The 27,893-nt window shown below is 40.6% G+C and overlaps 1 protein-coding gene across 1 annotated transcript; it reads right to left on the bottom strand.

Moving 5' to 3' along the window:
* Nucleotides 1-13,941: 13,941 nt before the first annotated feature.
* Nucleotides 13,942-19,749, bottom strand: LOC137293636 (cdc42 homolog). Its single transcript, XM_067824303.1, has 3 exons — nucleotides 19,517-19,749; nucleotides 15,443-15,501; nucleotides 13,942-15,027 (listed from the first exon to the last, which is right to left on the bottom strand). Exons 1-3 carry the CDS (start codon nucleotides 19,671-19,673, stop codon nucleotides 14,635-14,637), a joined length of 609 nt encoding a protein of 202 aa, XP_067680404.1. The 5' UTR covers nucleotides 19,674-19,749; the 3' UTR covers nucleotides 13,942-14,634.
* Between the last annotated feature and the right edge of the window lie 8,144 nt (nucleotides 19,750-27,893).

The following is a 27,893-nucleotide window of genomic DNA, read 5'->3' as shown; positions in this document are numbered from 1 at the left end:
TCTCACCAGATTGCCTGAAAAGTGTCATTAAAAAGTCCAAATCTAATACAGCTCCAGGGCCTGATGGCATTCGAAACCGGTATTGGAAACTGTTTCCCTGTGTCCAAGCACCATTACTTCACTGTTTCAATTCTCTTGTGGACACAGGTTATGTTCCTCCATGGTTCTGCAAAGGTCGCACAATACTCCTCCCCAAAAAGGGAGACTTGACTGATCCCAAAAACTCCCGCCCTATCACGTGTTTGAATACTCAATATAAATTATTCACAGGGTGTTTGACAAACATCGTGTCATCTTACTGCTCGTCCAATGAGATAATTTACAGAGAGCAGAAGGGGTCGAGAAAGGGATGTTGGGGGTGCAAGGATCAACTTCTTGTACAGAAAATCATTTTGGAAGAGGCTAAAACATACCACCGCAACCTCTCCATGTGCTGGGTAGACTACAAAAAGGCATATGACTCTGTCCCTCACGAATGGATTCTGAAGTCTCTTCAGTGTATTGACCTCCCTGAACGACTACTTGATTTACTCAAGTCTTTAATGAGTTGCTGGTCGACTCAACTTGAGATGTACTCGCAAGGAGAGGTGCAGACTTCGGAATCTATTCCAATCAGAAGGGGAATTTTCCAGGGGGACTCCTTCAGTCCTTTGCTTTTTTGTCTGTCTCTAAATCCTCAATAGGGAGGAAGGTTACCATCCCGGGCCTCCTCTGCACAGATCCCCAACACCTCTTACTCATCTCCTCTACATGGATGATATCGAGCTCCTTGCCAAAGGAGAGACCAATTTGAAAGAACAGGTTCTCCTTATCGAGTCCTTCTCTAATGATATTGGCATGACTTTTGGGCTCGACAAATGTAATACTCTTCATTTGAAACGTGGCAAGGTAACTAATGATGGATCGGTCAAGTTACAAGGGGGAGGAGTTATTGAGCATCTTGTGGAAGATCAGGCCTACACCTATCTTGGAATGCAAGTTCGAGACAAGCTCCGGAATGTCCAGATTCAAGATAAACTTCGGGCCGAGTATAAATCTCGTGTAAAGAAAATCTGGAGCTCAGAGTTAAATGCTCGAAACAAGGTCAAAGCCACCAATACTTTTGCTGTGCCAGTCCTCTCCTATTCCTTTGGAGTAGTTGATTGGACAAAACAAGACATCCAGGGTCTTGACCGCCTGACTAGAACGATCATGTCTGATAACAGAGCACACCACCCTCGTTCTTCTCTTAATCGTTTATATATGCCAATCAATTCAGGAGGACGGGGTTTGATTAATGTGGAAGCTCTTCATGACAGAATTGTATTGTGTACTTTTGCACATATTTATTTGTCAGATGATCCTCTGGTGATGCACGTCAAGATTCATGATGAAAGCAAGGAATTCCACAGCTACTTCAAGCGTGCCAAGGTTGTTGGACACAATTTGAAATTTGACGTTGATTTTGTTGATGGCGATGTACTGCTGGACGGTACAGTGATGGGAGTAAACCAGGTGAAGTCTTTCACCAAGTCTGCCCAGAGTCGGTCCTTTGTGGAGAAGCTTTCTGAGAAGCCACTGCATCGTGTGTATATGCAGTGTGTGGAACAGAACAGCAATCCAACCGACTCCTTCGCCTGGATGAAGTCGGCTGGTCTCAAATGTGAAACTGAGGGCTTCCTTTTTGCTGCTCAGGACCAGTCACTTCCCACTCGCCAGAATGTTATTCTTAAAGAAAATATCAATATGAAATGTCGTCTTTGCAATGAATTTACAGAGACTGTCCAACACCTTGTCAGTGGATGCCCTTCCTTGGCACAAACAGCATATCTTAAAAGACATGATGGCATGGCTCGCTGCTTTTATTATCGTCTCCTCCATGTCTGTGGCTTTGACTCCGAGGTCCATCCATGGTACGACCCTGAACATGTCCAGGGCGTCCTGGAAAATGATGCTTTTAAGCTTCTCTGGAATAGGCCAATATACAGCCTGAGACGAATTCCAGCCAATGAAATTATTTACATCATACAATTTTCTGTCCCTTTTGACAGCAATGTGATTGGCAAGATTCAGGAAAAGCATGATAAATATGCGGACCTCGCCTTTGAAATGTCTCGCTTGCATCCCAAGTACACAGTCGTCAGACTCCCCATTGTTCTCGGTGCCCTTGGTTTGGTACCTCCTGATCTCTTGGCGCAGATCAGGAGAGTGCCCGGGTTCTCCACCGGGAGCACAGCCCTTCTGACAATCTGGGTAATGCAGAAGGCTGCAGTGTTGGGGAGCCTCCATATTCTTCGGAAAGTTCTTGGTTGGTTCGACTAGGCAGTGTTTCCTGGGAGAAGTCCCATTCGCTGTCTGGGCTGCGTGTAGAGGGGGCGAGGGCCCTGAGCTGATGATGAGCTTGACCAGTCTGACTGTGGCAGGATCACCCAAACCCTCTCTGCTGCATTTCTATCTCAATCTGTAAAACATCAGTAATTACAATAGGTCTTCTGCCTAGTGGCAAGAAGCCCTAATTATCGGACCGAGCCGTAGATGCGTCAAGGAGAGGGTGACGATTTATCGGAACGGACACCTGGAGGATGCGACAGCGTTTGAATCCAGACAGATCCAAAACAGTGTGAGCAGAGTATATCACGGATCTGAGACTCCAGTGTGTGGGACCCAGTAGTTTCATGGTTGTACAACATATCATATGCCTTTCTCGGAATTCCACCATCATGCATTCTGTTAACTTTAGCCAATATTTCATCATTGGAACGTAGGAAATAATATAAACTGGAAATCAACCACATACTTCATTACTGAGTTTGATGATTGTTGACCGACGTTTAAATATATGTTAAATGCTAGTTAGTGATTTTTCTCAGTGCTTTCGTATCTTTTGAATCCCTAGTTTTCGCACGTTCAAATATATTGGCTGGATTTGGCTGTTAGACAATTATCATAAAAATATTCCATAAGGTATTTCTCCCATTGGGTATTTCGAGTGTTTATAGTTAAATGTCCTAAAGCCTTCTTACTACGATAAAGTGAGTATGATTTACGCCGCTTTAACTGGGTATGGTTTGTAAATTGTTATGACATGCTGTTTATCTCCCCAGTGTTATTCACCTAGAGGATTACCTTATCTCAGCTGATATCTTTATGCCTCAGCGGAACGCATTGCCAATTTCATGGTTAATCGTTGCAGCCGGAGAAACTATTGTACCAGATATAACCTGTTGCATTCGAACGCTATTACAATTACAGGTGACGCAATATCTTCAGTTATCGTCCCTCACACATAAACGTCCCTGTCTGATTAGCTGAGAGCTGTTCTATTATTTTCAATGTACCCCGTGTACAAGCGAGGTGCACTGCAATACATCCCGCTGTCGAACTAATTCGGTACTTCGTGGTAGTTACTCTTTTTTATCTCTAATAACATTGACTGGCGAATAGGAATCGGTGGAGGGGAGATAACTCTAAATATGTTTTCCTCACGTCGCCCGCAAAATCTAGCGATGGCTACGGAAACATTTGACTCTCTTTCCACGAAATAAATTTCGACAAAACGTTCAAATGTGGTCCATGTGAATATTAAGAGTGGGAATTACATTGCGGTGACTCTCCTAAGACAATACTTACGGGGAAAAGCCCCAGCAAGATGCAAGACTCGAATCGTTGGAATCACACATGATACCAATGTTTAAAACAGTTCAAAATTAACATTGAGGTGTACGGTAAGATAAATACGTTGTTCACTGGTCCCTCGGGGACCAGGGGTTAAGGTATCCTCGATGTTTGTTTATGTTCCCCTCGCCCATCGGGCTCAGGGAACTTAAACAAACTTCGAGGGTACCTCAACCTCGTGACTAGTGAACAGCTTGTATTGTCAGTCTCTGAATTGTAAAATGGACCTGTAGCCTGATTTGCTGAAATAAACTAATATAAGGGAACGACATTACAATGTATGGGCCACCGTATGAAGATACGACTTTTGTGTGTCATTGCTAACATGATTTCATAGATAACTCCAATCTCGCTTTTACGATGTTTGTAAGACATAATGTTTGTCAACTGCACTGGTGACATTGGGGTAGCCTAGTGGTTAAAGCGTTCGCTCGTCATGCCGAAAACCAGGGTTCGATTCCCCTCGTGGATACAGAATCCGAAGCCCATTTCTGATGTTGCTGGAACACTGCTAAAAGCGGTTTAAAACATACTCACTCAGTTGCCCTGATACAGACAGTGTTTTGTCAGCTAGAATCCTGTCAGGTTTTCTGTACCGACACAATCCATATCTATCGAAAACATGATTACATGTCCGTGCAATATTAATGAAATGGATGATTCTGCGAGGGAAGCTCAACATGTGGCATTTTTTTCCAACACGGATGATAAAAATGCAGCTAATAGCGGCTGGCGGGAAAGGTATATGAATTGTTACGAAATCATGAGGTATGTTACGTTTGTGAATCGCACAAGTCTGTCGGGGCGTTGGGGTAGCCAAGTGGTTAAAGCATTCACTCGTCACACCTAAAACCGGGTTCGATTCCACACACGTGAACAATGTGTTGAGAACATTTCTGATGTCCCCAGCAATGATGTTGATGTGTATGCATGTGCGTGCTTTCGTGCGTGAATGCTTAACTGAAGTTCTGTTCTGGCGATTTTGCGCCGAAAAAACGGGTTCGAATCCCCACGTGGGTGTATTGTGTGAAGCCCATTTCAGGAGTCCCCCGCAGTGATATTGCCCAAATATTGTTGCAAGTGGAATTAAAACCAACCACCCACTGTCCTGGCGATTAGGCGTCTAGCTCTGGAAGTGTGTGTGCCCGTATCGTGTTCAGCGTGAGGGAGTACCAGAATCTGTACTGTATCGAGACAGTGCAGTACCGGATATACAATATGTTAAATACAAGTTATTTTTATGACACAGGTCTACAAAATATTGAATGACAACTGAACATAAACGCATGCAGGATTCTGGTTGAAAATGTGAACATGAATGGTGAGAAGGGGCTTTTTATCAAATGTAACTAAAATCGTACGTTCATCCAACGTAAAAACCGTCATCGTGTAAGAAATACTTATTTTAAAGTGAAGCTAAAACATCTGGACACCTCATATCGAAATAGAGCGTTATCGCGAGAAAAAACAGTTTTATGAGTGAAGGAGCAGGTGAAGATAGTCACGTGACATTTATCACCCTTTCATTGCCGATTCAGGGTGGTTTTAAACAAATCCGAGAGATTGTTTTGTTGTTTAACGTTACTAAATCCGAGAGACTGTTTCTAATAAAACATCTTCATATAACAAGAAGTTTGTTTCCTCGCCGGGCACAAGAAACTGAAGAAGCGTACGTAAAATATATCGTCCATGTTGCCGTTGTATAAAATGACCTACAATTCTATTTTTTGTAAGCGCTTAGGCGCTCGCTCAGTCCCATACCTCAATACAGACTTACGCTAGTCTTAGCGCTAAGGTTTTTTTGTTCGACACCTTGGCGTGTAGGAACTTGAAGAAACAGCGATACCCCAAAGCACTGTTATTTTTAGATTAACCCCTTGTTTCTGAATATATTGATTTTAGCAGAAACAAATAATTCCTTTTAAATTGAAAATGACCCCTTATAAGAAGGGAGATTCTGAACTTGTATGAAACTAGACTTGCTCAGTATAGGCCATCAACATGGCAGAATGTGCTGGGCGGAAGGAAAGATAAAGCGGTTCAGGTTCTGTTAGATTATTGTTTTTCAGCCCTATGTAGCCGTGGGTTCTATCTGTCATTCCCCAGCTTCAAACTTTGAAGCTCTTTCCAAATAAAACATAGTTCCGCACTAGACCTGATAATGCATTATTGTTATGTATTATATAAGGATTGTGGTCACAAGCTGGATAAACACGTGAACGTCACATTAGATTTAATTGTGGTCACTATATTCTCCATCAGTGCTTGATCGATCACAATAGGCCCAATTGTGGGCAAGTGGGCAAATAGCGTTTAACGACTGATCAGTGTGCTCGGATTCGTTCCATATACAATATAGACTTGCTCGGAGACGTGTATTTCTCAAAATGTATCTAACAACAACAAAAATAGTACGGTTTAGACTTTACATATCTCTGACAATATCTCAGTATTACGGCAAATTTTAAATGATCGTCTATTATTATGACATATTTTCAATTCAGCTTGCTTTCGGAGGCGTTGAGGTAGCCTATTGGTTAAAGCGTTCGCTCGTCACGCCAGAGACCCGAGTTCGATTGCCCGCATGTGTACACTGTGTGAAACCCATTTGCGGTGTCCCCTGTCGTGATAATGCTGGAATATTGTTAGGGAATGTGTTGCCACAAACTCGTATACATTTGGGATTTATATTTCCTTATACGGTTTTAAAACCATTTTCCTGGTAAATTTAACACATTACTTGTATGTGAGATGTTATGTCGATCTCTCTAGCAAATTATGGATTACTCCAGTTGTTTTGATGTTCATGTGAGCGGCGTGTGTTTGTTGTTATTGTTGTTAATTAACTCCACAATCAGCAATATTCCCGGTATTTGAACATTAATAAACGAATCTGGATAAGACAATCCAGTGATTGATGTCCACCCTCTACAATGACGTCTGTCAACAATTGAACCTTTAAAGCCAATCATTTAAGTCAACTTTAAGCAGGATTCTCCCGAATTAGATCTGACGATATATTGAATGAAACTGCCATACTGATGTACAGCACGTGTAAAGGACAACAGTGTCTACTTCAAAGGCAGTTGGACCCTTGACCGAGTAATTGTAAACGATAACACTACGAAAGCAACAATAAAGGCACAGCGTCACATATTTCGGACAATATGTGGGCCTATGTGATATATATTAGGGTATATGCACTCACTTTAGCTTCCCGTTGATGAAATAAAAGACTCATTACCCCTTATAACTTGCCTGAAATCGATGGCTGAAATTTCGAGACGATCTAGGGAACACTTACCATATAGCATTAGTAACCAACACGTGTTATTCCGGGACAAGTCGAATACCGTGTAGGATGGTGTATTGCCTTTGAACAAAGCAGGCCTTAGGATTCTATCGCTTCGGTGGAATCCATATTTCCAAATTACATACAATGTAATTATAACAAATTTCATTGCATCTAGTAAATCTATAGAACGAATCTAAAGAATGAAATTCTTTCTTATCAATAAGTAAGTTCTTAATACGGGGTCTAGATTTTAAATCCCTCTTAGCGCTAAGATAGTCGTAAAGGCCTAGATTAACATTAATTTACGAGCATCTTAGTGCTAAGAGAACTTCGAAGCTCTACATCCTGATCCGTAGTGATGTTTTCTTAACTTCAATGAATATGTATGGGACTCAGTCTCTACCACGATAAATCATTGACGTGACGAGAAATTCAGTTTCAGCAAGTTTTGCATTGTTTTCTTCAGTTTTAATCATTTAGTACTTTGCAAAACGAAGGCAGCGATCTATAGTTTGTTAGAGGCATGTACGTGAAATCACATAATCAAATAATGTGTTACATTTACCAGGAAAATAACTACACAACCGCTTAAGATTCCAAACGAGTACGTTGCAACACATTACCAGACATGAAACCCACCAGATGATTTCCGTTGCCATGAAACCACAACTCACGGGTAGTGTGAAACTTGGTGAGTGAGTGAGTATGGTTTTCCGCCGTATTTACCAATATTTCAAACAACATCACGACTGGGGACACCAGAAGTGGGCTTCACACATTGTATCCATGTGGGGAATTGAACCCTGGTTTTCAAGATCTGGTGGCCGCTTCGTGCTCTCCCAGGTCTAAGACACACACACACACACACACCCCTCAGGAGCAGGCCATTATCATCTTGATTATTGCTGTTTCCTGCGTTATCAAATAATAAATATAATCACCAACACGAGTGAGTGAGTGAGTTTAGTTTTACGCCGCACCCACCAATATTCCAGCTATATAACGACGGTCTGTAAATATTCCAGTCTGGACCAGACAATCAAGTGATCAACAGCATGAGCATCGATCTGCGCAATAGAGAACCAATGACATGTGTCAACCACAATCAGCGAGCCTGACCACCCGATCCCATTAGTCGCCTCTTACGACAAGCATAGTCGCCGTTTGTGGCAAGCATGGGTATAACAAACATGACACAAAATGTATTGTGAGATCTTTTTGAGGCATTTACCAACCTGAGGTCTACATAGAACTGAATCAGCATTGGGGCAAAGAAATGTCGAGGAGAGAAGTGTATTACAAAAGATATCATAGGCTATAATTCATCTAATACTCGATTCGTGCAAGCATGCATTGACCAAGCACTATACATGTTCTCTCGCGACATTCAGTAATGTGCATTTTCACTAGCGGTCTAAACGTACACTCACTTCGACTATACAAGTCAAAACATTGACTGCAGAACAGGCTCGTTTCATATTTACTGGGTTCCGTCCTATTGTACAACTGAGTACAAATAACCAGACCAGAATCCTTACACTAACCCATTTAACTGGATGCATAAGTATTAATAAGCATGATTTGATATGTCTAAGTACTTGTATTTTGCAACAGTACACTCCTTTTCATCCTTGCAAACACGTCCCACAGCGAGCACTGTCGTACAGCGTGCTCTGACAAATGGAAACTTGGAAATGTCTAAACGAGGCTCTGCCGTTGGAAATGTTTGGCTGCCTGGTACGGAATTGATTATATATCAGTCTCATTTTGCGTTACAGAACTGAAAAAAACAAAGACATAACAGTTGTAAACAGTAAGCCAGCTGCATTGTGAATCATTTTACGACCTCATCAACAGGGGCAGCCTGTGATTCCTTAGTTAAGGCATGCCGCCTAAACCTCCACATTAAATATACCAATACCGTGTTATTAAAGTTTAAATTTAAAATTCATTTCCGAATACCATTTTCATATGAAACAAGGTATTGGAATTACGTGTAACCGGGGTTGTTTGTGGTGTCTATTTTCACTTCCACACGAGACGAGTAGGCCATTGTCTGAATAGGTTAATGTTTCGGTGTGGTCAGTCTAGTGTCTGCATTATACAAGCATATATGCATTGTCCAGTCATTATGGACAATCTCTCACGACATTTAGTAATCTACATTTATCAACAGAGGTTAAAATGCACACCCACTGTGACTACAAGTCGGTCTATTGCCTGATCATACACTGTCCAATTATTCTATGTATTCTCAACCCATGCTTGCCATAAAAGGCGACTGTGCTTGTCATAAATGGCGACTAACGGGATCGGGTTGTCAGGCTCGCTGACTTGGTTGACACATGTCATCGGTTCCCAATTGCGCAGATCGATGCTCATGTTGTTGATCACTGGATTGTCTGGTCCTGACTGGAATATTTACAGGCCGTCGTTATATAGCTGGAATATTGCTGTGTGCGGCGTAAAACTAAACTCATTCACTCTATGTATTCTCTCACGACATTCAGCTGTCTACCGTTTTTACTAGCGGTCTACAAGTACACTTGCTTTAACCATAAGTCAGCCTAGTGTCTGAATAATGCAAGCATATACTATTCAGTTATTATAAATATTTTCTCACGACAATTGTTCCAGTTGGTCTAAACGTAAACCCACTTTGACTACAAACCAGACTCGCGTCTGAATTATAAAGTCGTTCAATAATATCTCTCAAGTCATTCAATAATCTACATTTATTACTGGAGGTTTAAATGTACACTCGCGTTGAGTATAAGTTACTCCAGTGCCTGAATGATACAAGCACACACTATCCAGTTATTTAGAACATATTCTCTTACGACATTCGATGATCTACATGTTCACTTTGATTATGACAAAAAGCTATCACAATCTATATCTGACACTGACTAAATATTTCGACGGCCCAGAGTCGCCATGTGCCCATGCAAGGATGGCAAGTTGAATGAAGACCCACCCACAGCAGGTCAGGGGAGAGAGGGGTGAGCCGTGCTTCCTGAAGCAAGACATCGTGGCTTATAAACCCTCCCGTCCGCACTGTAAGATTGATTTTTGCATTAACTCGGATTTCACAGTCGGCAGATGCCCAAGCAGGACCCTCTCGTTGTGACATCACTATGACTCAATAGTTCTTTTGATAATTAGACCTAATTTTGGTGGGCTCAGTCGACTGGCTGAAAACTGAATGGGCTGACAATTATGCAAGGAAATACACAATGCGGAAGAGAGTTCAGTGTTATATGTGGCAGCTGAGAACAAAGACAATCCAAAATGCAACCTATTTATAAATGGGTTAGTTAGTGGGATTTCACTGCCTGGTGGGCAGTTCGGGGAACTTCATGAATGATTAAACCTTTCATTGATACATGCAGTGATGCTACTTACGTTATATCCGAATATGGTGTTATGACTATGATTAAACAGGATTTAATTAGTCATTTTTGCTCTGTGGACATGTGTGCGTGAGAAAATGGATTGATCGGACATCCGCCTGAAAAGAAGTGAGCCTAGGGATCCGTGAATTGCAGTGAATCATTTGAACATACATTCAGCTCACCCTGTCCAGCATTACCCAACCACCCAGTACCATCAGTCACTATCCTGTATGATATCAGTTGATATCTTCTGGTCGCCATAGGTCGCTGATATGTCGGTCATAACATAACTACGACATATAATATGGCCACCACATATACGTTTTATGGTTTGGCCTCTTTTGCTTCCAGATATATGCTATTCGACATATAGATAGTTGCTACATGTTCTGGTCTCCTACACTGCACAGCATATGCTAGTCGACATACATATATATAGTTTCTGTGTTCTGCTCTCCAACATATGCCACCAGACATATAGTTAGTTTCTATGTTCTGCTCTACTATACTACTGAACATATGCCATTCGACATATAGAAACCTTTCATGTTCTGCTCTCCTGTACCATTGACCACATGCCTCTCGACATATAGATAGTTTCTGTGTTCTGCTCTCCTACACTATTGAACATTTGCCTCTCGACATAAAGATAGTGTCTCTATTATTTTCTCCCATGCTATTGAACATATGCCATTCGACATATAGATAGTTTCTACATCCTGCTCTTCTATACTATCCAGTATACTCCAGTTGCATAGATAGTTGTTATGCACTGCTCGTCTTTACTATGCGACGTATGTCGGTTGAGATAGCTTCTCTGCACCACGCTCCTTTACTACCCGACATATACCAGTCGATGTAGATAGATGTTATGTACTGGTCTTCCTTACTACACAACATATTTCTGCCGCATTTGGTAACATATTACAACTCCATCTTAATCTATAGTTATACCTAATTTTCCATGATGCCTAACCCCGATTTAGACGGGTTCATTTGCTACTATCGAAATGATGTATTGTCGGGAACTAAGCGTTAGTCTAACGCGGCGCGGAGTACATGACAACTTTGCGCATGCTTTCTAATGAATCACTTTCCACTAAATTACACAGAAAATTATTGTATTTGGAATATATTGCAGTGAGTTCAACTTAATCCACCTGGACATGGTTTCAGCTAAGCCTCTGGAAGACAATAACTGTCACTGACCAGAGGTATGGTTGCAGTCAAGAGTACTTAACAACTGTGGGCGGATGAACAATTACGTCATCTGTCACACGTGCGGGATATGCCAATGAGAGTAATTTGATGGCGACAGGTGGTTCACCTCTCTCGGCCATATAATTCCCAAGCCTCGTGGTGGGATGGCAGGGTACGGAGCCTCTGATCCGAGACCGCTGCCTCGTTGATATGACTGATGAGGTCTACCCCGTCTTCAAGCTGACAAGATGAGGATGTCATTTGAGACACGACATCCTGGCAGTATGGCAAATGTCCACAATACACACACTATAATTGATCCACAAGGGAAAGTTATGTCCATTGTTCTTGCAACTGGTTTATTAACATAATTGAGTAACTGACCCAGGAGCATTTATTTCTATTTCAATAAAAAAAATAAAATTATAATTCTTATCATGCCTAATACATTACACGCGTATTAAATAAGCTGCCCTCGTGATGTAAGCTGTTTAATTACTCTACTAGAATAAAATAATTATCCCAAATAATTACCTGTTAAAATATCCTTCAACTGCCTTTGTTTACATTCTGTCCTCCAAAACTGGAAATGTCATACGCAATCTAGCGCTGTATGTGAAACATACTGTTATCCTTGGAAGTAATATTGTATGTGAACTGTAATGTCTTTCGTAAAATGTATGTAATATAAGCTGTATATATACTTGCAATACTTGTATATGGACCGGAGGCCTTAAGTACGATACATATCTTTAACTTTGACATGATGTTCCCCTCATTCTATAAAACCCACACAAACTGAACGTCGGTTCCAGGACAGTCTATCTGTAGTGGTGTTGGTCATCGGTTCCCAGTCGGGCAGATCGATGCTCATGCTGTTGGTCACTGGATTGTCTGCCCCTGACTCGATCATTTACAGACCGCCGCCTTACAGCTGGAATATTGCAGAGTGCGGCGTAAAACACTGAGTGTAGTGATGTGACACGACATACACTCGTGGATTGGATGTACACGCAATCCTTGTTGGGCAATACACCTCTACTAAGGGGACAGCTAGCTAAATAGACGTGGCAGTGTATTACCAACTAGTAATTATTGCATGCATGCTGCACAAAACAAATACAAGAATCCTGTGAAGTTTCACCAGCAATAATGTTGGAGTGAGCGAGTATGGTTTTAACCACCGTTTGCAATATTCCTGTACTATCGCGGCTGGGGACTGCAGTAGATGGGCCTCACACATTGTACCCATGTGGAGAATCGAACCCTTTCTCGACATGACGAGCGAATGCTTTAACCAGTAGGCTACCCCACCTCATCCAGCGTGTTGCTTGCGTCTATTGTGTTACTTTGTCCGTTTATCAGATGCTATAACATTAATCATGTGAGCTAAACTTGAGTCAAGATTGCTTAGGGAAAGTCCGGGTTGTCTAAGCTCCAAATTACGAAGTATTTCGGGATCCTTTTGATTGATTTTGATGATACGTATATCTACAATGAGATAACTTTCTGGAACTAAATGTCCGACTTACGATGTGTACTTCGTGTCATGAAACGTTGTTTTGCACAAATTTGGTAACAATTATCTATCAGATTCTTGCCCTTGGATGTAGAAGTTCGATACACGTGTATTTAATCGAACGTCTCTTTAGCAGAATGGTTTTGTTCGAAAAGTCTTTAAATTTGCTGAGCAGAAAATGGGTACCCGATATAATGGTTGACCTTGCGTCTCACAAGCATCTTCCGTTGTCTGTTCCTTATCTGGTGATAAAACACATTGCACGTTGATCCACTGACCGAGGTCTTGATACTGTAGAGCATTTGGAAAAGTCATGCTGAATGTGTAAATATAGCATAATGGACAGATCATAGGTTATAATTATTTGTATTTTTATCGACGTGAGTCACTTTCTCTGACTTCAATTCGCCCAATTTACATGTAGTTGTTTTAATCTGGAAATCCCTCTTCAGGAAGTGATGTCTGCAAAAAATGCTAGCAATAACAATACCACATCCCCACATCCCCACATGTGCAGAGGTTATCATTTACTTCATGAGATGGACGCTTAAAGCACCTGTGTAGAGGTGTAACCCTACAAGCTAGCAACATCAGAAGGTTACCGGCGAAGCCGCCTCGAGAGGCGCCCTACGTCGCCAGCAGCACGGTAGAGAAAACACACCTAGCTCTCAGGCACTTAGTGACCGCTTGAATAGTTAGCAGCCAGCTAAGCTGCCGTTGCTAGGCAACAGAAATAAACGCCAGACTTAAAAAACATAATGATGGTTACTAACCACCTATGGGATCGCCTTTTCGGATGTTCTTACTCTCTGCTTCCTTTCTAGAGTAGGGTTATTTTAACGAACTAATAATGATCACATAAATTAGCAGCAAATGTCTTTTGTATTTTATTTTAGTTTATTCTTTTACAAAAATATGGAATCTTTGATTTTACAAAAATATCATGTCATGGTGAAAATAAATATCAAGCAAAACATATCTCTAAGCAAACAACAACAAAACAATCTTCATGGCTTCTTAAATAGACTGATATACATAAAATGTTTGTTCTCAGCGTTCATCATTCATTCAATTCATTCAGGACATTCAGGCGTGATCTCTCCTATGCATTGTCTCCATGCGATACGGAAGTCGACCCTTTGTGGACAAATACACCACGTGACTATATCGTATGCATTGTCTTTCTGCACCCGGTTCCGCTTTGCACTTGACACTTTGAGATTTTCCTCCAGAACGAATGTTCGCTGTCAAGGACATAATACTGCTTGACTGGAATACTGTCATATATCACATGATTGCACTGACAATACAATAGTTGTGACACTAATACCCGATTACGACTGCGCTGACTAATGTGACCAGTTACACACTCGAGTATTGCACAGGTTGCGTGAGGTATGACGTCACTGATGACGTTACTGATGACGTCTGGTGCTGTTGATCCCGGACAGACGCTAATCCCCAGCACGAGGACACATTGCTATCTGATCAGCACGTATAAAGGACAACCCTTCATGTTGACAAAGGACGACGATCCTTGCTGATTTGACCCAACGTTAAGGGGAGACAACTCAAATGATTTCACAGGTGGCGCAACAGGTATCGTCCTTGGGTCGATGTGATCTGAGGCCCGAGTCGACGGCAACTTCTTTCAACCGTGGCGTACCTGCTTCTGTCAGAGCTGAACATTCCACGTACTCCGCTCCTATCTTGGAAGCCATCTGAAGTCCTTCCTTTGTTTGGATGAAGAGGTGCGGGTTGTAGTCCTTTTTGTTCTCGGCTTCGTCGCGCATGTCAACTTGCGTGCCAACAAGAATGAGCTGACTGTCCGGCGCATAATGCGTCACTTCCGGTACCCACGTCTGAAGCACGCTCTTGATCGAGTCGGGATTTGCGACGGAGAAACAGATCATGAAAACGTCGCAATTCATGTAAGCCAGCGCTCGGAGACGGTCAAACTCCTCCTAAAATTCAAAATAAAACAATTAGAACGATTAAAATGCACAGATACTTAAATATATGAAAATACTTACTCTATTTCAATATACAACTGAAATAACGACTTTGACGAACCCTCTCAAGTTTCACATCACCAGGACAACTCATGAGCACACTGCTCTATTTCTGAATAAAATTTGCCCTGAAGTTCCAAATGACGATACATTAATTACTACATAATATATCACAGATCCCTTTCTATATTCATGTTTATAAGGTTATCATTTCTTAGAAATTAATAACTGCTTATTAAAAACACACCAAAAATCTCTTCCTTAAACACATATTCTCATATTTCGTTTCCGCCATGACAGGAAATGTTTCTTACACTGACTAATCTTTCAGGAATAAGAAAATATAATCCGTTTCTGTTTTACATACCTGGCCGGCAGTGTCGAATATACTCAGGACGTAGGGCTTTCCATCGACTGTGGTGGTAGCTGGAAGAAAAATAAACGAAATTACGATAATAGTAGGTATGTATAACTGATTGATTCCGATGAAAACCAACTTAGGTTATATCTGCTGAATCTACTTGGCTATTTCCTACAGAACCCTGTTCGCGAATGAACGTAAAACCAGTTACGTGGAAAGGCCCGCTAACAGCGCGTTAAGGATGGCGTGATGGTGAGATTCGGTTACACAGAGTTGCATGATCGGTTTCACATATGATAGCTTTATGGGAAGACTAGTAGGTGTGATGCGGTATTATGCGAATATGTTGCTTCAGGTGGGGTTCGGGGATTTGCTCGTGAAGTAATGTTTATCAAGCGTCATGGTCAATAAACAAAGCTATAGGCCGTGTTTGGTTTAGACAGGAGAATTTGTCTGAGAACACTTGTCCTCGCATCTTTAACATGAAGCATTAGCTAGAACAACAAACAACATAGCGAACACTGTCATTGAGAATCCCCCGGCCTACTGTTTAATTCCATTCAATTTTATCTGAAAATGCCCTCCTATCATGAGCATGTGTTTTTCATGTGATTCCGTGTAAAAGTCGCTTTTAAGAAAATAATCTATATATTTTTTTGCCAATCATCACTTTAAACTCGAATTCATAAGAAATCATTGTCAAACAAATATGCGACGCAAATATTTACTTTAAGTTACATCACGCTCTACTAGAACAAAAGGTGCCATGGTTATGTTTTTTCTGCCTTATATAGCCCGTCTTAAAAACAATTATACACTTTATGCCAATTATCACGTTCAGGTGTAACTAAATCAAAGCCAATACATAAGAAATGATTGTCAAACAGGTATGTGATGGTAAGATTTACTTAATGTCATTATCACGTTGATTTTGAACAAAAGGTGTCGATGTCAATCAAATCATTGTGCAGTGTACATACCATCGAGACTGATTGACGTCTGATTGACCATGTATCCCCTAGGCGATTTCAACACGCGTCAACAAAATGCTAGAAAGTCCACGCACCTGTGTTACATTCCCCTCCGGCGACCCGAGGCCGCGTTATTGACGTGCGGCATTAAAACATACATGCAATGAGCACCTGTGTTGTTCATGCTGATTAAGCGGATTCGGTAACGATCCTAAAAGTCACCGGAGTCACGAAGTGATATTGACAAGTTAAGAACATCATCACTTAACAATAGACACGCGAGAGCGTGGCACTACATACTGAGGGTTTAGCGATCCGTTGCTAACAACACGACATAGTTCAATCTGTCACAAAGTAACTCGGGGCATCAACGATTACCCCTTCAACGATGCCAAATTTTCACGGCTGTTTTTTCTGTTACCTTGGAGGTTGATGAACTCTCTTTCAGCTGTCGCCTACGAGACGACAGACGTCACAAATCACCGTTACTGATTAAGTCCGAAAAAGCAGGACAATAGGGCGGTGACGTAACAATGGTCACCGCGTATTACTTTGACCACTATAGCAAATATTCCCTCCGGCAACTGTCCGACGAGTCTTTCTGACTAATTACGTGAGCGAGTCAATTAATCTCGATTATTTTCCTGTATACACCGTTGCAATCATGGACGCTTTGTTAGATCACAAAATGAACAACCAAATTTCGTGACTTACTGTGACTTTACAGTGTCATTTATCAATACATGCACAATTTGACATCGCTACGATGGTTCCGAATGAAACATCGTGAAAATTGGTGAAAAGATTAGTATTACATCCAGTTATGTTAAATCCTATTTATTCATAAATCACAGTTCATAAGGTGTCAATAACTTATGCCTAGTTTCAGTCGGTAAACATGTAGGAAGTCACAGTTTGGCGACAGATGACCGAATTCCGAACCTGCAGCCATACATTACAGATCAGTGCGTACGTTCGGGTCGACACAGACAGGTCGATGTGTCCCACGACACTGCTCTCTTTGGCAGATGCCCCGAAAAGCAGCTTACCTTGAAAGTAAATTCGCGACATCACGGGGACTTTATCCCCACTCAGCTAGAGAAAATACAGTCGAGTCTATCTACCCCACGAACACAAACATTTTCGCTATCTCTGCATTCCCCTTCCTACAATCAGTGTTATGACTGTTTTTCAGTACCGATATTCCCGGCCTTGGCAAGAAGCTTGAATAGAAAAAGATTGTGCACAAAAAATATTCTGACATTCCTTTCTTATCCCAGTGAACCCCCCCCCCACCCCTCTCCCAACTCCGCGGAATTACGTTACCAAGCACACCTTCATGGGTCACCCCAACCCACATTCACACGAAGCGTTTCTCCAAATTGAAATACACTACTGTTCGTATTTCATTAGATAAGTTACTCTCCAACGCAACATCTCAATTGACTTGCTCAAGTTTTTTTGGCTTTTGTTTCATCTGTGCCTATTTTCCTCACATTGAAATCTGATATTTTTTCTATTTTTTCGTGCGTCCATTAATGTTACATGTAAACACATCTCACTTTAGAGTACCTTACTCTAATGTACTCTAAATGTATTTCTTTTCATCCAATGATGATTTTATAGTGGAAAGAACAATGCGTTCTACTGAGCTAAAATCATTGTGCTAAATTACTGGTCTTGCTGCGCAGTGTAACTTTGTTGTGATTGTGGTAAGAAATGTTTACATACGTTAGTCTATTTAGAGGAAATTACTACTCTACATGACCAGGCTTCCCTGCACCAGAGGCCACCATCCCAACTGTTCTCGGGCTCTCCCCGTCGCGACCCAGGACCCCTAACGAGTGACCGCTGTAGGGGATTCAGGACGGGGAGGAACGTTTGCTATGGGAAACAGAAGGGGTCGGGGAATTCACGTGGAGTCGTGTTATTTTAGGATCATTAATCACGTGGTGGGGGTCGAGAGTCCAAAAAATGGGTTCAGTAAGGAGAGGTCTAAATGACCTTTATTTGGAGTAATGATGAGAACTGAATTTTGTTGGGGGTGTGAGATCTCTGTGTGTGAGAGGGGGTACCCGAAATTTATAACAACTTCAAAAGTAACATGATCAGGCAAATACACGTATACATCCCAATATTATATTTCTGTCAATTCCTCTCGAATTTGAGGACATGTGTCCATCGGGGAAAGCGAAAGTGCATCGATTGAATGTATTCTTTGTTTGAAAGTGAAATATGAAACTGAATGTGTTGGGAGCAGGAAGCAGTCATCTTCCGTATCCCGCATGCATCTCAAATCTTCTAACCTCGACACAACAAAGCGGGACCTTTCAGACTATGACCCCCCCTCCCTAAACCATCCCCGCTACCACCTATAGACGTAATGAGTCAGGTGTATATGTATAAGTGCCAAATCCCCGGCAGAGCCTAGCTCCGATAGAAAGTGCAGATTACACAATGAAATGGCAAGCGGTGCAAAATTCAGAAAATGTTCTTGTAATATACAGGAACCGAGGCATGCAGCGAGACGAGCTCTCATCTCTTTGTGTGAAAAAACCTCAAGAATATTAGTCTCTCACACCAAAGCTGATAATTCAGATTCCATGTGTGCACTGTCTGAAGGCGATTTGGCACGCCAAGCTACCCCTGCTCCACTTAAAGGTCAAACAATGTTATTTGAAATATTCTTACTGGGTTTCCATGTAAACCGCTGTTTGTGTCAGAAATACACGTCGGGATGAGTGTCTTACTATGAGCTAATCCATTCCTTGATGACTAATATGTCTCAAAATTTCATTTTCATAACACTCCCTTGGTGCCCTAGATAATAAGCGTCTTTGACAATAGGCACAACATTGTGGTTATTCAAAACTAATGGTAACAATAAAGCGACAAGCTCTAAAAAACACTTTGTACTAGGTCGATAACTCCGGAAATATTCAAAGAATGTGCTTAGAAGAAAGAATATGTTCAAACTCCCTAGTAACAGATGTAGCCAGAGTGAAAGTTATCCCCGAAATAAACGCCAATATCGTAGAGCATCAGCGAGAACAGCTGGCGAACACGCACCGCGTTATAACGAGAGAGACGAAAAACGGTAGAGACTCACCAGCATAGTTATCAAACATGGTTGGCGTATATTCCTCGCTAAATCCGTGTGAGGCAAGTCTCCGAGCCAGGCATGACTTTCCAACAGTGGTATCGCCAACAAGCACACACTTAATATTACTTTTGTCGAAGGACCTGTACATTTTGCTCTTCCCCATTGTTGTTACTGACTGCGATATAAACGTGTGTCTCTCTCAATGAACAACGAGCGAATGGATTGTACGGATAGCGTGGTCTATAACTATATAACCACACCTCCTCTGTGACGTCACGACCGACCTTGCTGTCAGCCAATCAGCAAGCGGCAAAATGGGGCCATTTACAATACTTTGCATTCCAGTGTAAACATTGTGAAATTTAGTTCGACTCATTGAGGAGAATTGGTACGCACCTTTAATCGGCTTGAATTTCAAAGCAAGACACTTAAATGAGGGATTGATAAAGTTTTTTACCGTCTCACCTACTCTGTACGTTGTTATTATTCTGCGAAGAGACATCGTGATGATAGCGGACGGATGACAGTCCGGAAGTAAGTTTAGCACGCAACGCCGAGGAAGTGACTGAGCTGGTTGTCTCCATAACCAGACTGGTACACAAAACTTCGTTTCGACACAAACATTTCATCTGTCTATGACTGTCAGTCACAGTTCCACGAAATGTACAACCGCTCCTGTCAGTCATGACGTGATGGCGACAAATGTGTGATATTGATTCTGTCTCGCACATGACACCGAGAGATCAATGTGTCACATGTCCGTATGGGGAATTGCCATGCAACATGTTACCTATAGTTCGTATTTATGGACCGTAATTCCTGTTTTCTGTAAGAATCATAATTCATAGACCTTTGGGCCTTTTTTCATGGTTTTATATTTCTAACTCCAGACAAGGGGCGATACTATACAAAGCAAAACGTACTACGTCCTGTATCATTTTTTGAACATTCGCCACCAGAATAATAATTCGTTGAAATTGACTATCAGTATATGAAATATTGAGCCAAAAGTCATATTACTTCATCAAAGTGCAAGTTTTCAACATTCTTAATGGGCGACTGAATGGATTACGTAAGCAAATGTCTAATATTTACTGTTTAATTATTGATATAGATACATAAATGTATATGAATGCGTATTAATATTTTTAATACATGTTTCGTAAGGATAGGTCCAGTGTGTGTATTTTCATAAACATTACTTTTGTTCGTTTTGTTGATACATAAACAAAATACACATCCTTTGCATTCATTACACATCCGGCTCAATAGTATTTCGATAGATAATACAACAGTGATTGACAGCTGTACAAACATTGTGAGATAAACATCTGCTTGATTGACAACCATAAAGTATATGATATGGCAGACACCAAATATTTGTTCGGCGCCTCATCAAAGAGCTGTAGACAAAACTTAAACATATAAACTTTGCTATCCGGAACGGGACGTGGTTTATACCCTGTCTATCACGAATACGTCTCGCCTGTCTGTCACAGTACCACTCCAAGAGGCTGATAAGATACACAGAGCTTGTTTAGAACATGTTATATCATTGATATCGCGTGAAAAATGATTTCATGGTCACTTGGTGTTTAACGCGAGACGTAATGTTACGCAACGAACTGATATAAAACTATAAACCTTGGATAAACCGTCACCAAATTTTATCATTTATGCTTTATTTAACGCTTTAAATATTTACTTTGATATTTAATCACGATATGGCTGAAATATTGCCTATGTGAAGTTGAATATTAACTCACTCACTAACTTGAGTGATATTTAACAGCCTTGGTTGTGATCTGAATTTTTCAACAAGCAGCAATTAGATGCGAGTTTAATACGTATAGACAAAGTCTATTGTGTTGCTATTTTTAACTGCCAAGAGCAGTGAATTTTGTTACTGCATTCTTTATTTCAATAATATATTGTGTTTTATGCACAATGTGTCTCGTTGGCCTGCAGACCGCATGTCACTTTTACCACACTTTTATATTTGCAAATATTTTAACTGTAAAATGTGACTGTGTAATAAAATAAATTTCTTCTTTTGTAACTCCAACTGCTTGACCGACATTTAAAGTTCTGGTGACCTCTTTTGACAAATTTTAAACTAAATACAAGTTTGATTACGGAACCTTTCCAAATATGTAAACATTTCACGTCCACCAAGCAGCAAATATTCGCTGACTTGATATTAGTTTTAGCCTTTTTTTGAGAAAAGTGAAATATAAATTTATCAGACCATTAGTCTGGCACTTGGCACAATTTAGACTGCTTTTATGGCAATGTTATGACGCATTATGCTGATTTTATCGACTATGACAGAGCTATATTTGAATCTGTATTTAAGATAATATTTTTTATGGAAACAACACATATATCGAAAGTGTGGTTTCGTAATTTGCAGTTTCGAGTTACATTTGCGTCTAATTACAAAAATCACTTGTAAATTCATATTTTTAATGATAACGTTTGTGGTAATTCTTTCTTGTTAAGAAAAACGATTTTTAAGACGATATCAACACATCTTAAACCTGATACAAACATCCCGTCCCTGAAATAGACGAGCCGGCCTATTGTCGCATCCCCGGGTGATGTCTAACACAATAGGCACCAAAGGGGTATTTCAAAGACCTTTGACCCACTTGTGTTTACAATGCCTCGAAAAATATCTTGCATCTAAACGATCATCTAAATTACCAAGATGTAGAGCGAGCGCCCGGCTATGTTGCGTAATACAGCGAAGATAAGCATCGGGTGAGCTCGTTGACTGACACGACCCTCCGGATGACAGGCAAAGATCACGGGGAGCATGAGCGCAATAATCGTGTCTGTTTCTTGTACGTTCAACCAGGGAGCCTATGTAGAGATCACATTATCCCTGGTTCAGCACGGGATCCTCAGGCCTGTATGCAATGAACATGTGCATGTCCAAAAACACCATTCCCGCTGTGCGTGTGCACGTGTCGGCGCTGTGTAAAGGAAAGTTTATGTTAATTCCAGAATTCATCTTTGTGTAATCGTTACCTCTATTTTCAATGGCAAGAATATTTTCAAAAAATACCAGGGGCACGCGTATATAAAAAAAAGTATGATCTTAGTATGGCAAATAACATCTTGGGTTGACATTCTAAAAGTTGATAATTCAATACCGAACCATCAATTTATGGAAAATGGGTTCTTGTTTATTGCGTAGAACGATTGTTCAGAGACCGCCACTATATAACTGGACATTCATTCATTCATTCATTCATTCATTGTACTGTCCACTTTTCAACATGCAATTTGCAACATGTTATTCCTCCCAGATATCCTGTTGCTCTGAAACCAAGTAAAGTGTATAAAATACTTTAAAAACTCTGTTAAGAACCTTTAAAGGGCATTTAGAAATAGAAAGCATAAGAAAAACTAGATTTATGGACGTCAACCCCTTTATTGTGGATAACGCGAGGTATCGGAGCGTATGTTGCTTGCTCCTCCATCAGTTTTTCTGTTAAGAACGATTTTAAATTTATTAGGGTACTTTGTGATTAAGTGCACATTTCCTTCATTTGTGTTCGCTTTACCTGCATTCATGGGGGAAATATGCAATGTGTTCAAATGGTTACAATTATTACATTTTGATTGTCCTTAACAGAAAATTGACACAACCTGAAAGTGGGACTCTTACATAACATTAAGAAGACGGAGAGGAGGAAGAGCGACCTGAGCAGCGTTAAGTGGTTTCGGTCCCCTTTTCCCGGTGTAAATATTCATCAAATGTCGTCAAGATCAACGTCATGGTCACCATACCAGCAACATCAGCAACAGGATTGACATAAAGGTCTGAAGCATCACTGCGGCCGTTTTTTTGGTTGACTTTCCAGCATTCTACAAAACAAACGCCTTTCGTTTATTTATCCTGATAATCTATAGTAACACTTGTTTATAAGCCAATACGCAGCTCCAAAACATTTTCTATCGATAACACAAATACCGAAAATTTGTGGGATTTCCTTGCCGCTGTTTTGTGGTTTGTTGTGTGGAGAGTACAGTGGGGATATAATTGATAAACCCAAAGCACCACAGGAATATGTCGGGAATGTAAACCATCTCTTTGCAGCTGTACTCCTGTATCTCGTAGGAATATTTACAAGATTTACAAAAGATACATTGAAGATTATATGATAAACATGGCCTAGAGAATTATATAATGAACTCATAGTGTATTGGCGTTACTTGAGAAGCGTGTGTAAGGACACAGAAACTTGTGGCAAAGAATTTGAAACTGGACAAGGAAATGAATAATAGCTCCTTGGGACGAAATCATTTCAAGCTGGTTCCACATTTGCTATACATGTATATGGGATAGGGGTAGTGGCTGTAGTCTCGTGGCTTAAGCGATCGCTCATCCCACTCACTCACGGGATACGATAGTAATAATTCTCTCCCCTCCCCCCCCCAAAAAAAAAAACAAAAAAAAAAATACCACCTCATATAAAAACAAAACCGTCAGATTCGTATTAAAGGTACAACATTTCAATCATAACTGGAACTGGAGTCATAAGTAACAGATAGTAACAGATATCTCTCCAATAAGAGTTAAACCGTTCAGCTCATATGCATTTATAAATAAATGAATGAACGTTTGATAATGTTCGCAATTACGGGTCTCAAAATAACGAAGACTAATTGCAAATCGGAGAACCACCGAATTCATGTGATGATGATAAATTGTACTTGGTAAATTCACCCGGAATTTGTTGCAACCACTAAATATCCTGAATTCATGTTTGTGAACTATGACAATCTTAAATGAGGCACACGGCGAACCTACGTCAAAAGGAGTCATATATTGTGCATAAAACGTTGTTCAAACTGAACACACACAAAACGTCATCAACTAAACGAGACGAAAAGAAATGAAAGCTGAAGTCTTTGAATTCATTTTCCATATCACATGTTGACCAACAATCAAAACACGTGAAAACAAATAACAAACTCCATTAAATGTATGCATATCTGATATTGAACTGTTTTACTAACATCTTCGTGAATCACACACGCTGCCAGTGACGTGGATTGTATCGACAGTTTGTATCGCAATAGAGGCCAAGGCTGCTGTCGGGACCGTTTGCGACGGCACAAACACCATCGATGGCAGCATCACATCGTGGGTTTCTCCACGAAAACGCCACTAATGAAAACAAACGAAAAGCCAGCCTGGTTTGTTGGCTCTTTCAAGACAGTTTTCGATACGGGTCCCAAACTCAACAGCCAAGAGACTTAGACAAATTTGGCTAGCGTTCCCCAAGGATAATCTCTTGTATTTGACGGTTTATCGACAACCAAGATTAATGCCAAGCTCTAATATTGACGGGAGACACAAACTGTCTTGCAAAGACAATCGCGGAGCGACATTGGCCTTGGCCTGTTGTGTGGGCCATCTTGAATGATGTCTGTTTCGTCGGTAGGAAACAACAGTTGGTTGTCTTAAGTTGATGAAGGATTTTTAAACTGAGACTATACAATTAACACCAACCAGGGAACGCCCGCCACTTTCGGACAGTAATTAAATATACGTCATCAATAGTTCACTGGCCTGTTGATAGTAAATACTGACCATCCACCTGTTCCTGGAGAAAACAAAATGGACAAAGATACACGATAAAGACGTGATACAAAGAAACAGACGTCACCCACACGTGTTTGTATACATAGCTTAATTAATATTTTCACAGTTTCTGGTTTCGCCTCTTTAGAGAATGTGTTTTTTCTAATTTTCAGCATAAACAGGTTTTATCAAGATATTAGGGTCTAATATTGGGATTCTAATATTGCATTTTTTATTGGTTTGAACAATATTGATTTTAAAAATATTTAATATCTGCGAATTTGACGGCACGTTTTGAAGATCTTTCGGTACATTCGTTGATCACCTGGTTGAGTTCCCACTTCCTTCTAAGCCGAACGATTTCCTTGTTATTGACCTGTATCAGAGCTGTTAAAAAAGAATACGTTAACATTTACAGTACGCTGAAAGTGAAACCCTAAACTGCCTGTGTAAGTTTGTTTGGGTGAATAAAACAAGGACATTGCGCAGCATTAACCCTTTTACTTTCAAGCGTATTTACTTCCGTGCAATTTCTCCATGTCTTATTGTGTCACGTAACCTACTCAATGTCATCAGTGGTTAAATGTCATGTCTGCGTCAACGTCACTTAGTGTCGGTATCTGATACCTATACCGATTAGATTAAAGGTCTTTCAGGCATTCCATTGACTCTCTAACTATGGCACAAAGACACTGATAAGATTAGAAACAGGTAAGTCAGCTGCCCGTGTCCTGTGCAGTTAGCAATTACAACCATTCACCTGCCCTACCTTGTTTGAAGGCGAACCTTTAATCTTCTTACTGCAAAGTGAATTGGATAACGCCACCCGAGACTCAAGGTCTAAGTAAAGTTCCTTGTGTATGAACTTGCCAAGCTAATAACTATTAACATGAGAGAATTCATAATAGATTTAGTCATAATATGGATGATGTTATTAATTCTTTCCAGGTGTACGTTTACTTTTTTACCCGAAGCAATAATTACGGTAGAACGTGTGAAGGGCTAAATTAGTTCTGAAGCAAATCTGTGAATAAGCTTGAATGTATACTTGACTGACTTTCTGTTACAACAATCTCAGCCAGTTTTCGGTGCAGTTGTGCTCTTTTGGAATTTCAAATCGTTGCGAAAACATTACCGAATACTAAGCAAACTTACATAAAAATCTTCAAAACTATTTCAGTCTTTTAGTCAAAATCATTGTTCGGTGTGAGAGGGTTTTACATTGTTTCAGTGTTTGCAAAGGAATTCATAGGCTCTTTGTAGTGTTTAAACAAGAAACACAAATAATCCTCCTCTGCCGTAATTAGCCTCCACAAGGAAGTCAAGGTAAAGCATTGTGGTATCAGGGCGGTAAGGGGAGAGGAGATAACAATAGCTATAATTTGTCAGTTTCATCTCAATTATTGAAGCGACTGGTAGTGATTGCATTAGGGTTATCCCTCCAGCACATTAGAAATGTGAGGAACAACCGTCACTATGAGCAGAAACTACAGTAATTGGTACAACAACAAACGACTTATGCTCACAAATTGTAGAAAAAGAATAAGGCATAATACTGCTCCCTGCAGCACACCTTGTATCGGTAAATGAATTAGCGGGTGGAGTTAATCCCTATTAATTATATATGAAATGTTTACAAAACCCGCGATAATTACCGCAGCGGTTTCGTTTGATCCTCAGTCAACTGTCGCGTGAGGGTAAAAGCTGGCCAAATTAGTCCCTGTCCGACAAGACGCGCCTTTGATCGTACAGTATAGTTTGTTCCGTGAGATGGGGTAATTTCAGTTTTGTCTCCCTAGAAAAAATGTCTGGCACTCGGCATCTTGACAAATTTCAAAGGGAAGTTTCACAACATTAGATGTCAGACGGTGTATCACGCTCGTTGCAGGTGCATATCGTTTTAATCATGCCAGTTTTATGTGCTAATGCTCAAATGGCATGGAAACAAAAAAAGGTGCTATCTTGTTTGCTTACTAGCTTTACTACAAGCACTGATTTTGATCAGATCATAGAAAGATCAGATGAACAATCATGACATTTCGTAAAACGTCAAATAAACACGATCTGAAGGCATGAATAATTATGCTTTTTCTTATTATTGTTTTCATAAGCGGCGGTCAGTCAATATTACCATGTATATCCAATCATTTTCGTTGTCTGAACACACTGTACATCCATTACATAAACCAGGGAGCCTATATAGAGAGGGGAGTGGAAACTCCTCGAAAAACCGCTGAACGTATGTCTCGCTTTGTCACGTGACCAGTGGAGACAATATGGCGGCAGCTTAGTATTAAAGATTGAACTCGGTTCATTTTCAACAGCTGATTACATTCGCTGAGTGTTGTGACAACTCGGATCGTACACGTAGAACATAAGTCACCTGTTCTGTTACTTCAGTTCTAGTCACATATTTGTAATTAGTGTCAGTATAAGAAAATATGTTTGTAGTAAAGTTTCATGTCGGCATCTTGTAACTCTCTGGCTTCAATTATCGGTACACAGCGAAGATAGACTGAGTTTCGTCAATAAAAGCTTCTTTCACACATTCCTTTATGTTTTAGCAGGAAATTATACCTTTAGTTGAAAGGTATCTGCAAGCAATAGTGATAGTTTTGTGACTTAAAAACATGTTGGGGTTTAATTGGGGGGTGTGAAAAATGTGGCAGATCGCCGATCTGATCTGATGCGCCATTGAAATACTACACGCCGTTGTTTGAAGTGTGTCTAGATATTGCTCAACACCGTCTTTCACATACACCTTTAATTTTTATGAGGGGAATT

The sequence above is a fragment of the Haliotis asinina genome, chromosome 8 (assembly GCF_037392515.1).
Source record: "Haliotis asinina isolate JCU_RB_2024 chromosome 8, JCU_Hal_asi_v2, whole genome shotgun sequence".
Classification (NCBI taxonomy): Eukaryota; Metazoa; Mollusca; class Gastropoda; order Lepetellida; family Haliotidae; genus Haliotis; species Haliotis asinina.
Note: the sequence above shows the minus strand (reverse complement) of the source record. Positions and strands in the feature narration are given on the sequence as shown.